Genomic DNA, 15,061 nt, shown 5'->3' with positions numbered 1-15,061 from the left:
TGCTTCAAAAGCAGAGTAAAAAAACATTGGCAATTGCACACATCTGCTTGTCAAAACTGTCAAATAACCTCACATGGATTTTTGCTCATATGATACTATAAGCATCATTAGAGCCCCATAGCTGTGCTCCATGTACTCCTGATTTGTGTTCGGTTATTACTTAGGAGTAATCACATCCTTCCCTGTCTGGTTTTTGGCAAGTCATCTTTTATTCATCCTGCATTGTCAGGTTATTTGAGGGAGAGTGTGTTCAACATGGTAAATCTTCTTCAAGGAAATCCCCCTCTCACTGTGTGAATAATCACATTTCAAAGGTTACCTTAGGTCAAGCCATGCTGTGGAACTGGAGCCTGCCTGCCGCCTGCCCTCCTCCCCCCTCCCCCTCCTCCTCTTTCCTCCCCATAATATATTTTAAGCCTTACACACTGTGGCTTCACGTGACCTCCTTTGCTTTTATGAATGAGTTACATCAGGTTTGTGAGAACAAATCCCTGGAAGGCATGAACTTAAGAAAGTGCATGAGACCTGTCACTCACTCCAGCACATGTCCCCAGGGGATTAGCAGAAAGAGGATTTGTAAAGCCATCAGAATACAGCGTACTGTAACATTTTTTTTTCTCTAATATTCACACTACTCTAGCAGCCCCTCTTCACTGTGCATTGTAAAAAACTATCTTTTATTTCAGCTGTTCTTTAACTTCTTTGCCCTGACATCCGGGTGGCAACTAAATTGTAGTGTTGCGTGGTGCTATGACTGTATTAAACAAGGACATAAAGATGCTTGGTGTCACCACCCAGTTTTTAATCTTGTATACATTTCTTACAATAATAACCTTCTGTTGTAATTATTTTATATCAGTAACATGGTGCCCAACGGTAGCTCTTGACAAGGGTCTTCCTGCATCAGAAAGAGGTAAAAAAAAAAAATCCCAAGTGTCCCTCACCATATCTTATTTCTAATGGTAAAGCACCCATTACCACTTAATGCTTCCTAACCAAAGCTTTAAGATTATACCTAACCAGTGCCGATCCTGACCTCCCTGGGGCCCTAAGCAAAATGACATGGCACATTAAAAATGAGAAGTGGGGGGCGCTGATGACAGTGACATGTCACATTAAAGAAAGTTGAGAAGCGGGGGGAGGGTGTGTTCTGCTGTCGGAAATGACATCTTACATTAAATTGAGAAGCGGGGGGTGCTGACTTCTTACCTCTTCTCCCATGCAGCCAGCGAGTTGAGAAGCGGGGTGAGGGGGGCGAACATGGCTTCTCACCAGGCGGGGCCTCTAGTAATTTGGGGGGCCCTTCGCAGCTTTGCGGGGCCCTAAGCACCTTGCATAGTAAGCCTATAGGGCGGATCGGCCCTGTACCTAACCCCTTAAATGCAAACTTAAATTTTACCTCTCCCATGACATTTAACCTAACTTTAACCAAACATTTACTTTGACCTCCTAACCCCCTAGCTAACACTCAACTTAAGACTTAAAAGGAATCTTTAGGGCTACAATACTCCCTTCTGAGACATATTTTCCTCATCTGGAGCAATGAGAAGTTCTCCACCAAAATGAATGGCACTTCAGAGAAAACCTAATTAGGCATCGTACTTGTTTTGGAACTTCACAATCAATAAATAGTCAAATACAACTTATCAAAATGTGTGGCTGCATATCTACCTAATACGTGATGTTTTTTATTTTTTTTGTACATGGTCTTTGTTGCATGTTGGAGGCTCAAAAATAGGTATACCTCGCTGTACCTCATGTTGTCTTTTCTTCCAGCAGTTGGGTGCTGGAAACATATGTAGATAGACATTTTAAATGAGGGTTCTACAAAAAGTTTCCGCAGTTTTTTTAAAACTAAAGCCCTATACACACGACCGAGATTCCCAGCGGTAAAAAGTCTGCCGGGAATTCCTGGGGGGAAAACCTGCCCTGTTACTTTCCCCGTGTACACACCAGAGGTTTTCCTGTCTGGAAAACTGCGGTGAGAACTTTGGCTGGAAATTCCGACTGTGTGTATGCTCCACCGCAGTGTTTGCCATAGGGAAACTGCTGGGTAAAAGACCGCCGGGAATTTCGGCTGAGAAAAAAAAGAACATGTTCTCATTTTTCCTGCCAGGATTCTCTGCAGTTTTCCTGTTGGGAAAACTGCCATGGAGCATACACACGGCCAGTTTTCCCAGCCAAAAGCTGTCATGGCAGTTTTCCCAACGGAAAAACAGGTCGTGTGTATGAGGCATAAGTTATATATAGAAATGTGAGGAAACTTTTTGAAGACCCCTTGTACAAAACATGACCAGAAAGTTCTAAACCTCTAATGCCATGAGAAGATTCCAAGGTCATCATGGGATGTCTTTGACCTGTGCTTATCAACTTTCCTAAGAACTGCTTTGATTTCAATGCTTTAAGATGACTGTAAAATTAGAATGTATAAATATGTTTTGTCCTTTTAGGCAGCACTTTGGTTAAGGTGTTAGTAATCTTGTAGCTTTGGATGTTTGGTTGGTTTGCATTACAAACAGGATTGTGTAAATGGAGTTATGTTTTCCCTGTGTTTGTATGGGATTCCTTTGGGTGCTTTAGTTTCCTCCAACCATCCAAAAGCATGCTGGTAGGTTAATGAGCTTCTACTCATACTGACCTTAGTGTATGAATAGGTTTAGTGGGGACTTTAAGCTGCTTTGGCAAATAGAACCACTCGTTTTAGTCCCTATGTGCTAAGTAAAGTCCTGTGTATTGTGTCAGCATTAAATAGGTTGTGGAAATAAAATGGCATATTTATCTTTTTTTATCACCAATTTATTTTAAGAGTTGTTGACATATGGAATCATGTACTCAAAGAATACCTATAACATTGTCTAAACTCATGCTTTGCTTTATGACTTGATGTTGGCTCTAACTGTTCTTGCTTGTCTCACAGGACTTATCTGGTTCTATTGATGACTTGCCAACTGGAACTGAAGCAACATTAAGTTCTGCTGTGAGTGTCTCGGGTTCTACAAGCAGCCAGGGGGAGCAAAGCAATCCTGCACAGTCACCCTTTTCTCCTCATGCATCACCACATCTACCAAGCATCCAGGGTGGTGGTCCATCGCCATCACCTGTGGGTTCACCAGTTGGGAGCAACCAGTCAAGATCAGGTCCAATATCACCTGCTAGTATTCCCGGTGAGTACATAAGGAAAGCTTGTATCATAGCTAACGTTTTAATGCAGGTTGCAATATTAAAGGAGATCTGTGATTGGAAGATCGGGGAACATCCTAGGATTTTCTGGGTCTCAACTCTGGCATGGTTCTAATGTACTATCCACACCATCATTTCATATCTAGTTCCTAAATATTCTTGTTGACCACTTATCCTTATTCAGTTTCTGGGGGCTAAACAAGATGCTTCCCATCAGGTACAAGAAATTCTTTTTGATGCATTGATGCTTTTTAGAAGTTCTGGAACTGAATGTCAAGTACACATATGCAGCAATTAACAGGCGATATTATTTAAAACTACACCATTATTATGGAAGAGCTGCTGACTGTTCAGTACCGCAGTTTGTCCAGTTGCTGATCTTTGATCATCAGGATCAACCAAGAGCCTTTTTGGGCTAAAGGGTCAAAATGTATTCTTCAGTTAACATGCTTGGGCTGAGTCTTCTACTGTTTTTTTTATCTTTTAGGAACTCCAGTGGTTAAAGCGGGGGTTCACCCAAAAAAAAATGTTTAACATTACATTCAGCCGAGTTGTTAGAATCGGCTGTTTTTTTTAATCTCTTTGCCGTACATACCGTTTTATATATATATATATATATATATATATATAAATGTGTTCACCGCGGCTTCCGGGTATGTAATCTGCGGGACTGGGCGTTCCTAATTGATTGACATGCTTCCGGCCGGTGCATACAGCGCGTCACGAGTTGCCGAAAGAAGCCGAACGTCCGTGCGCAGGCGCCGTATAGAGCCGACTCGCAGTCCGGCTTCTTTCAGCAACTCGTGACGCGCTGTATGCGCCGGTCGGAAGCATGTCAGTCAATTAGGAACGCCCAGTCCCGCAGATTCTATACCCGGAAGCCGCGGTGAACATGTGTATATATAAAATGGTATGTACGGCAAGGAGATTAAAAAAAACAGCCAATTGTCATTCTAACAACTCGGCTGAATGTAATGTTAAAAAAAAAATTTGGGGTGAACCCCGCTTTAACTCTTACTGACAGAGTGCCTATATATGCCTCCATCTTTTAACTCAGAGGAAGAGTCCTGCTCATCCTACTGCTTTCTTGTAAATTAATCAGGGCACATTCACACTATATGCAGATCACTGCTAGGGCACAAAAAAACAATTGTTATCTGTGGTGTAATGTGCAGTGCACTAGATGACACCACATATCATCTCATCCTGCTGAATAAAGTGTTACAATATGAAACTTAAAAAAAAAAAAAAAGTGCAATGTGCTGAAAAGCATATCGCAAATTGATGGTGGACTGACATATAGAATACAAAGTAATGCAGCTCTGTAGTCAATAATTTATCATTAAATGGATTCATTTTTTTATTTTATTTTTTATTCAAGCAGTGCAAGTTCCCGAATTTGACAAGCTATCAGCCTTTAGCAGAGCTCAGACCTGGGAGGAGGGGAAGTAGAGAAATGAGCCATTCAGCTGTCTTGCCCTGCTCATTCGATCGGAAATTCTGACAAGAAAACCATGGATTTTTTTCCTACTGAATTTTGGCTCAAACTTGTGTTGCATGCACACGGTCACACAAATGTCTGAAATTCCGACCGTCAAGAACACGGTGACGTACAACACAACAAAATTAGAAAATTGAATTCAATGATTCCGAGAATGCGTCAAATTGATTCCAAGCATGTGTGTGTTTTTGTGCGTCAGAATTGCATACAGACAGTCAGAATTTTTGCTGTTGGAAATTCCGACGGAAAAAGTCAGATGGTGCCTACACACGGTCGGAATTTCCAACCAAAAGCTCACATGAAAATGTTCTTGTCAGAAATTCCGACCGTGTGTACGTGGCATTACAAGGAAAAAGCTGATCTGAACAGACAGAAAGTTGACAGAGGGGTGAGCTCATCAGTCTTCTGCTTTCCCTTTCACTGGATGTCACTGACTAGGAGAAGGACAGACTTGTAAGCCGACTATACACCGTTTGTTAGTTTTTTCGTTCAACTAGCAGGGTAACTCCATCCACAGAAACCAGGTGGATGGAGGCATCCCTCTGCTTGGACATTGTATTCTGAAAGCAGCTCCCGTTGCTATCAGAATACTCCGATCAGCAACTGCAGCCACTCTTCAAAAGAAAAAATGTATACGGCATGTCCCTTCAATATATGTTGATCAAACAAGCTGTCAAGGGTTGGTCCTGCTGATATGGACAATTTTGAGTAAAGGCTCAAGGTGTTTTGCAATTAGCTCCTGCTGCTGTCAGTCACAGCTAGTGAGCCAATGAGAAGAGAGGGGGTGGGGCCAAGCCACAGCTCTGTGTGGGAATGGATATGCAGAGCAGCAGCTCAGGAGCAAGCCTGCTTGGGCGCCCCCATTACAAGCTGCTTGTTCTGGGAGCACACGGCAAGAGGGAGGGGCCAGCAGGGGACCTGAGAAAAAGAGGATTGGGGCTGCTCTATGCAAAACTGCCGCACAGAGCAGGTAAGTATAACACTATTATTATTATTATTATTATTATTATTTTTTTAATAGTTTCCCTTAATATTACCTTAAGTGTTATTTCACTGCAACATCAATCGGGTCATCCACTCTGCCTGGGAGGGCTGTGTGAATCTGAAAACTGGAAAGGCAGTCCCTTGGTAGGTAAAACATCCCCCTTGTATTTTATTAGTGTACTTTGTTGTTGAGTGGCGCTTTAAAAAAAAAAATTATTAAATCTTTTATGGCAAGTTTCTAAATTAATATGAAGTAGATCAAAATGTTGAGTAAAACTTTTATACAAGATTATTTTTTTTCCTATTCTAAAGCTGTAGAGAGCATTGAGTTTAACTTTTGAGAGGTTTTAAATTCCCAACTGCACAGAAAAAAACCTCTTCAAACATCCTATTGACTGCCCTTCTTCTCTTCCAGCGACCTCATTCCCCTGTTTAATATTCAATGGAAATTACATTTCTCTTACCACTTGCTAGGGAAACCGCTGACGAAAGACAACCCAAACTCAGAAAAAAAAGTACTGAAAAAAATAAATAAATTTGAGCCTTGAAACCGTTTTCCTTATTTACATTTTTGCTTTGTTAGTAAACTGGTACAATTTGGCATGCGAAGCAAGACAAATGAAATTAGCATTTGCTACATTGTCTGGCAGAAGCTGTGCATTTTGATGATGTGCTGTGTCAGCTCACACTGCCGGCTTCGGTGGAATTTGTCAGCGAGAGAGAGAACCGAAAAACACCACCCCATGTATAGACAATCTCATATTTTATACCGCTTTGGCACTAGTTCACTTCAAAACATATACTTGTTGTAGACAATTTCATTATTCAAAACGCCATTGTTTGATCCTCCTGGAACAAAAACAGCTAAATAAACTTAGGAATGGCCTTTTTGCATTGCTACTGAATAATGCAGCTGCAAATTCACTTACTTTGACAGTATGAGAGGAACATTCATAGGACTTGCCCAAGGTTAACAGTGAACGGATTAAAGCTGAACAGCCTTGCCTTCAGTCTTGCACAGTTGCTCAGGCTCCCCTCTCCTACTGAAACCTGTGATTTCACTGCACACTGTGAGATTGTCACAATGTGCACTGGATGCTGCAGCAAGTTGGTGCCACCTCGTTTCTGGACTGAAGGACATCCACCAATATCAGGTCTTTCAAGGAGGGTTAACATCACACAGGGTCAATAACTAAGGCTGTTAGCGTGCATATGCACCCTGTCTTAAGCCATGTACACACCACTAGTTTTTTTGTTGACTGAAAAGCTCAGGTCCGATCTGCTTTACTAACGATCTGGTGTTAGAACACCGATCTCCCTTGCTGAGATATTGTGTTCTGATAGGGGGACACCACTCTCCTTGCCAGACCACTCTGGACAGCGCTCTCAGATGTTGGCTGAGAGCATTGAACAAGAGCTCCTCGGCAGACCTTTTTTGGTCATGAGCCTTCCAAAGAAGCCATCTGAACGGCCGACCTCTGTCTGACCAGTTGCCATACACACAGGCTGAATGTCAGCCAGTTTCTATTGAACCAGCTGATGCTGGCTGACATTCGGCCCATGTGTACTAGGTTTAAAGCGGAGTTCCACTCAAAAATGTAACTTCCGCTTTTCAGAACCCTCCCCCCCCTCCGGTGTCACATTTGGCACCTTTTGGGGGGAGAGGGTGCAGATACCTGTCTAAGGTATTTGCACACACTTCCGGGCATAAACTCCCGTGGGAGTCACAAAACCACCCCCCCCCCCCTTGTCTCATGGGAAACCCAGGAGAGAGCGGGGAGTTTGCGAGTTTGGGCATTCTGTAGAGAGGGAAAAATCTTTCTATTTCTTATCCCTGCAAAACACGGATAAGAAACAAATCTTTAGTAAAAAGCAGCGCACATTAACACTTGTTAAGCACACATTTAACCCCATTAATCACCCCAGATGTTAACTCCTTTCCAGCCAGTGTCATTCGTACAGTGACAGTGTATAGTTTTAACACTGGTGATGTCAGTTTCCACTTAGTGTCAGATTTCCCGCCACACTAGTCTCATAAGTTGCTGCTCACCGCCATTAGTAGTATAAAATAAATACAAATTCCAGTATAGATACCATAGTTTGTAGATACTATAATTTATATATTGTTTTTCAAAATCTTGCAGTCTCTGTTTAAATAATAAAAAATAGAAAGACACTGGTGATCAAATACCACCAAAAGAAAGCTTTATTTGTGTGAATGAAACTGTATAAATTTTGTTTAGGAACAGCGTTGCATGAATTGCCGGTTAAAGTAGCGCAGTGCTAAATAGCAAAAAATGGCTTGGTTATGAAGGGGGTAAAACCTTTCAGGGCAGAGGTAGTTGAAGCGGGTCTGAGCTCAAAAAGTGAAGATCTACTGTTATAAGGAACATTTAGAAATCATAATTGTGCCAAACCGTACCCTGAAAATTAACTTTTTGTGTGAAAATGCTCCTAAAAAATAGCAGTGCAGTTGCTGGTATGTGAGGGTGCCTAGGTACTCTTGCTGTAGAATCATAGCTGTATATCTGCAGCATGAAGTTAAGGCACTGTTGTCTATGACTACTAGTTTTAGGAGATTTAGAGTAAGATTTAGTGATGTCATTACTGTTTACTGTACATTTCAGGGCTGTAAATGGCTTTTCTGATGATATTCTTGTCTTCTGTGTGGAGAACATGGTGGCAAAGTCTTGGATGTTAGTTTACATGTTGTATTTTTACAATCTATACTAATTAAACAGTAGAAAAAGAATGTAAAGGGACTTGCTTAAACATAATTTTTCACATCCTCTTTAAATGCCTGCAGATAGTGTTTTTTTGTGGTTTTGTGACACTTTATAAATGACTCCATGTTAAGTGATTATCTGTGTAAAGTAGCTTAGTAACCAGTTTCATCACTTATTCTCCACCCGTGTTTGCACCTTTGATATCTGTACTGCATCCTCATGATGTAATTTGTCGTTGACTAATGAAGAACAGAATTAGTTTCGGCGTGAGACAAACGGAATGCCGACATCAATCCCGAAATGCATTAATCTTTAATAATCCACATCTGCATGTTTCATAAATGGTGTAACCAGTGATTGTTAATGTTGATACTCTACTTTCCAAAAAAAAAAAGGAAGCTGACAAGGAGCTTGTGCTAGGAAACTTCATTAAAAGCATTCAAATGAATGTTCTCACTGACCTTGCTGAGGGTTCCAAATTAATGAATGCTTTAACTTGATAATAGAGGCACAAAGACATTGAGAACAGCATAACTGTTTTTGGAACTTGACTAGGTTACTAATGCATCATTCTGGCAAAAAAAGGTAGCAAGGGCTTCCAGTGCTCCCTTGTATAATGGCACCTGACAATTAATTTTTTTTGACAAGACAGAGTATATGAAATGTCAGACATGCCCTTGTGGAATGCTGGTAAATTCACATATGTGAACTACTGTATCATATGGCATAGGAGTGAACCTTTTTATAGTGAAGCCTGATGCTTTTACACATCTGCTCCGATGTACACATTATAATAATGGCAAGTCAAGTGCATCTAAATTTAAGTTGTACCTGGACTAGGGAGGGACAGTGGCGTAGCATGGGGGGGTGGGGGGGTTGTGGCCCCGGGCGCAACATTTGGGGGGGCGAAATCCTGCACCATTGTGTCACTTTGCCTCAATTCTCCGATTTCTAGTTACTGTGTCCCCTGTGATCCGGCGGCCATGTTTATTTTAGCTGGTGTCCTGTGATTGGGCGAATGGGGTCATTTTCTGCAGCGGGCCTGGCCTGTCCATGATCAGGGGTGGCGCATGTGCAAAGGATGTTCCCGGAGTTCTGTCCCGCCTCCTTATTTGAGCCGCCATCTCCTCCTACTCTCCGCCTGACCACGCCGGTGTTCTAACATTCTCTGAGATTTCCGTTGGCTCAGATGCCTGCGCAGTCCAGCCCAGGCACTATCCGATGGGGGACCATCTCAATAGGAGACGCACCTGATCTAGAACTGCGACTGATCGATGAAAAAAAGCAGGTTAGTGAGTTGTCTCAGAGGAGCATATGCATGAAGGTAAAATAAACCTTGGGCCTTTAGAACCACTTTAATTTTATTGATTAAAGTATTTTCCTCAACTAAATTATTTCAGATGACTAAAATAGCATTTTAGTCAGAAGACTATGACTTAAACTAAATCAAAATGGGTATATTTTAGTCAACTAAAATCTAATGGGTTTAGTTAAATTGTAATGCATTATTTTGGAATTTCTCTAGAATTTCCAAAGTATATGCACCTGGAATAAAAAAAAAAAAACTGTTACTACTGTATTTATGGTATTGAGGTTTGAACATGCACTGCAAGCACATATTTAGTCGTTGTGATATATAACTTGAATATCACAACTAAATCTGTAAAGCTTAAAATGGATGTTAACCTGAAAAAACATTTTTTGAATGAAGACTTCTACCTGGTACAGTGGAGGATGTCAAGTCATCTGTGCTCAGTCATGCCTCGAAGAGTTAATCCAGCTCTGAGCAATCCTCTTGTCTTTTTTAGTAATATAAAAAATGACACACAGATAAGTTTGTGTCACCAAACCTCCACTGCTGTGACTGACATCTGATTTCTTTATCTCCTGCACGGCATAAGAGTGTGTTACAATTCTAGCTTCACATCCATCCTGCTTTCTTCTCCAGCTCTCCCAGGATTGACTGCTCCACACCTCAGCATGATTGGGCATGCTGAAGTCATGTGGTGCCTTTCCTGAGTTTTGACTGGATGTTACTCAAAACTCAGGAATAGGAGAGTGTAGAGGTGGGTGGGGAGTCTTGTGAAATCATGACTCCGCCCACTGAGCTAGGGCAAAGAGACCAACCCACCAATTCCAGAGTTTTGCGGGGCTCCTGCTGCTGAAGGGGGTGACATTTGCAAGGTAGGGATACATGCAAGAGGCTTGCATGTATGGTATGTGTTCATTCTCAGAGCCTCTTTTGCCTTCTGATCCTGATTTCTCTCTTTCCTCCTAACAAGTCCTTCTCAGTGTTTTGTGTTATTTGAATTATTATTTTTTTGCTTACTTTTCTATTTTTCAACTCTAGGCTTGATTGATCCCTTTCTATAGTTCCTGATATATTTCTAATTATCTATGTTTGCGTATATCTCCAATTATGCTACTGTCATCCATCTCTGTTATCTTACCCTTTGGGTCTCTAAGCACACATTTGTGGACCAGCAGCCTACTGCTGTTTATTACTATAACCAGCTAAACCATGACCAGCCAGGGCTTTTGCATCTTTCACAGAAATCCAGTAGCTCTGGGTGACTGCACTTGAACATCTTAATTGCTTTTCACACTGTCTTATTAAATAAGTCTGCATGTCTGGATTCTCAAACAGTATCCATTTTTTTACATTCCCTTGACTCCCATCAGCTTTTGTTGATAGCAGTGCCTTAGGCATACACACACATTAAGCAGAAGTCTATTCTGTTAACATGGAAATGCTGTTGGTTTACTGAATTTCACTGTGTTGTCCTTCTTCTTTTTTTCCCCACATAGAAAGGTTTGTGACAACATAAAGGTTTATAGTTTTAGCATGGCTCCCTCCTGTGCAGCAACAACATCATCTAAATGCTTACACATTATTGAACTGTTGAAATGTTGTTCAATGTTGTTGATCAAAACAAGAGTTCAAGAAAAACACCATGCTTTACATCAGTGGTTCCCAACGTCAGTCCTCAAGTACCCCCAGCAGGTCATGTCTTCAAGATTTCCTTTGCCTTGCACTGGTGCTTTAAATAAAAGTCAATGACTTGGCTTTCAGGAAAATTCCCCAAATTATGGCCCGTGAATGGTATTTGAGGACTGAGGTTAGTAACTACTGCTACGTATACATGATATACTGTATGTCAAAGGGATAATACACTGCTCAAAGAAGAATAAAGGAACACTTTGAAAACGCATCAGATCTCAATGGGGAATATCATATATACTGATATGGACTGAGTCATGTGTTGGGAACGAAAGGATGCCACATTGTTTGATGAAAATGATGAACCTACAGAGGGCTGAATTCGAAAACTCCAAAAATCAAAGTGAAAAAAGTATGCAGCAGGCTAGTCGATTTTGCTGAAATTTCATTGCAGCAATTCAAAATGGTAGTCTGTATGACCCCTACGTTCTTGTATGCATGCCTGACAACGTTGGGGCATGCTCCAAATAAGATGACGGATGGTGTCCTGGGGTTTTTCCTCCCAGATTTGGACCAGGGCATCACTGAGCTCCTGAACAGAGGTGCAACCTGGCGGCACCGGATGGACCAAAACATAATGTCCCGGAGGTGTTCTATTGGGTGTAAGTCAGGTGAGCTTGGGGGGGGGGCATTTAATGGTATCAATTCCTTCACCTTCCAGGAACTGGCTGCATACTCTCGCCACATGAGGCCGGGCATTGTCGTGCTTCAGAAGAAAGACCGGACACACTGCACCAGCGTAGGGTCTGACAGTGGGTCCAAGAATCTCACCACAATACCTAATGGCATTCAGGGTGCCATTGTCTAGCCTGTAGAGGCCTCTGCGTCCCTCCATGGATATGCCTCCCCAGACCATCACTGACCCACCACCAAACCGGTCATGCTGAACAATGTCACAGATAGCATAACATTCTCCATGGCTTCTCTGGATCCTTTCATGTCTGTCACGTGCTCAGAGTGAACCTGCTCTCATCTGTGAAAAGCACAGGGCACCAGTGGTGGACCTGCCAATTCTGGTGTTCTATGGCAAATGACAATCAAGCTCCACGTTGCTGGCCAGTGAGCACTGGGTCCACTAGAGGACATCGGGCCCTCAGGCCACCCTCACAAAGTTTCTGATTGGTCAGAGACATTCACACCGGTAGCCTGCTGGAGGTAATTTTGTAGGGCTCTGGCAGTGCTTATCCTGTTGCACCTTGCACAAAAGAGCAGATACCGGTCCGGCTGATGGGTTAAGGACCTTCTACCACCCTGTTCAGTGCTCCTAGAGTAACTGCCTGTCTCTTGGAATCTCCTCCATGTTCTTGATACTGTGCTGGGAGACACAACAAACCTGGCAATGGCACGTATTGATGTGCCATCCTGAAGGAGTTGGACTGCCTGTGCAAACTATAGGGTCCAGGTATCGCCTCATGCTACCAGTAGTGGCACTGTCCCTAGCCAAATGGCAAACTAGTGAAAAACAGTCAGAAAAGAGGAGTAGGGAATAAAATGTCAGTGGCCTCCACCTGTAAAACCATTCCTGTTTTGGAGGTCATCTCATTGTTGCCCATCTAATGCACCAAGCTGAAAACTGATTAATAACCCCCTCTGCTACTTAACTGACCAGATCAATATCCCAGGAGTTTAATTGACTTGATGCTATACTTTCTAAGCTATTTTAGGTGTGTGTTTGTGTATACACACACACACTATATTACAAAAAGTATTGGGACACCTGCGTTAACACACACATGAACTTTAATGGCATCCCAGTCTTAGTCCGTAGGGTTCAATATTGAGTTGGCCCACCCTTTGCAGCTAGAACAGCTGCAACTCTTCTGGGAAGGCTGTCCACAACGTTTAGGAGTGTGTCTATGGGAATGTTTGACCATTCTTCATTACTTTGCTTTGTGTACTGGTGCGCAGTCATGTAGAAACAGGAAGGGGCCATCCCCAAACTGTTCCCACAAAGTTGGGAGCATGAAATTTGTCCAAAATGTCTTGGTATGCTGACGCCTTAAGAGTTCTCTTCCCCGGAACTAAGGGGCCAAGCCCAACGCCTGAAAAACAACCCCACACCATAATCCCCCTCCACCAAATGATTTGGACCAGTGCTGAAAGCAAGGTCCATAAAGACATGGATGAGCAAGTGTGGGGTGGAGGAACTTGACTGGTCTGCACAGAGCTCTGACCTCAATCCAATAGAATACATTTGGCATTAATTAGAGCAGAGACTGCGTGCCAGGCCTTCTCAACCAACATCAGTGCTTGACCTTACAAATGCTCTTCTGAAAGAATGATCAAACATTCCCATATAGACACTTCTAAACCTTGTGGCCAGCCTTCCCAAAAGAGTTGAAGTTGCTGTAGCTGCAAAGGGTGGGTCAACTCAATATTGAACCCTACAGACTAAGACTGGGATGCCATTAAAGTTAATGTGCATGTAAAGACAGGTGTCCCAATACTGTTGGTAATATAATGTGTGTATGTGTGTATATGTATTAGTAAAAAGGCGCGCTATCCCTTTAAAAATCATATTAACATTAAAGTAAGCATCACGACATAAGAATAGTGCAATCATAATGCAAATCTGATGCAAATAAAGTGTAAATCAAACAACTATTCTACAAGAAATGAAGTAAAGTAAATAGTAAAATGTCCATAAAAACTGCTGTGATAAAATTCCACTTCAGTGTCAAAGTGCCAACTCCTTGTTTCCCACACTGTCAGGTGCACACACTCCTTACCGAAGAGACTGACCTCTAAGCTAAAGGAGGTCACAAACACTTGTATAAAAAAAGAGTCCAAGCAACTCCAGCCTGCTACATCAGCACCACACTTGTAAAGCCCATTAATAAAGGCAACAATCTTAATCCAGATGATGGTGTACCACGATAAGCAAGGAAGACAAAAAAAAGGCAAAATATCATTAAAACCTAATGAGTTTATTGAGTAAAGATCAAAGCACAAACTCAAGGAATGGGCCTGTAAGCTGCACCACGCTTGGCCAACATTGAAGTGAAATTTTATTAAAGCACAGCACTTTTCATGAACGTTTTACTATTACTTTTCACCCAGTACCGTATCTGTTCATTTCTTTTAGTATATTTGTTTGATTCATTTCTACCAGATTTACATGATTGCATTGCACATATTTTTTATGATTAAGTACGCTTATTTATGTTGTAATGCTTACGTTAATGTTGACAATATGATTTTTAAAGGGACTTTGTACTATTATGCATTTTGTCCTGTATTCCCATGATTAAATGCTGTTTTCCTGTACACATTTTTTTTCCGTGTGCGTCGGTGTGATATATATATATATATATATATATATATATATATATATATATATATATATATATATATATATATATATATATAGTATTTGTTTTAGATTTACTTGACAAAGGATACACAGAGCACTATGGATTATCTAGTCTGTACTGTATACTTTACACACTGTGTATTTAAAAGCAGACAAAATTCTTGAATAATTGTGTGACTGTGTTGTCTGAGCAGTATCTTGCATGTGCCAGAAATATCTAATTATTATATAAGATGCTTTGTTATCTTTCATTACCACGTATATAGTATAGTAAAATATAGTAGTTCTTAAATACAAATACTGCAATAAACCTATTATGTTTTAACAACTGTCCTGTTTTTTTAAAATTAATCACA

At 41.4% G+C, this 15,061-nt stretch overlaps 1 protein-coding gene across 9 annotated transcripts in view; it reads left to right on the top strand.

The window, feature by feature from the left end:
* Positions 1-15,061, top strand: part of ARID1B (AT-rich interaction domain 1B) — a 497,144-nt gene that overhangs the window by 355,932 nt on the left and 126,151 nt on the right. For all 9 annotated transcript variants that reach the window (XM_040350968.1, XM_040350965.1, XM_040350967.1 and 6 more), the window contains one exon: positions 2,918-3,164. In XM_040350968.1, the coding sequence (XP_040206902.1) occupies positions 2,918-3,164 (247 nt within the window). The remainder of the gene's footprint in view (positions 1-2,917; positions 3,165-15,061) is intronic.

The sequence above is a fragment of the Rana temporaria genome, chromosome 4, assembly GCF_905171775.1.
Source record: "Rana temporaria chromosome 4, aRanTem1.1, whole genome shotgun sequence".
Taxonomy (NCBI): Eukaryota; Metazoa; Chordata; class Amphibia; order Anura; family Ranidae; genus Rana; species Rana temporaria.
Note: the sequence above shows the minus strand (reverse complement) of the source record. Positions and strands in the feature narration are given on the sequence as shown.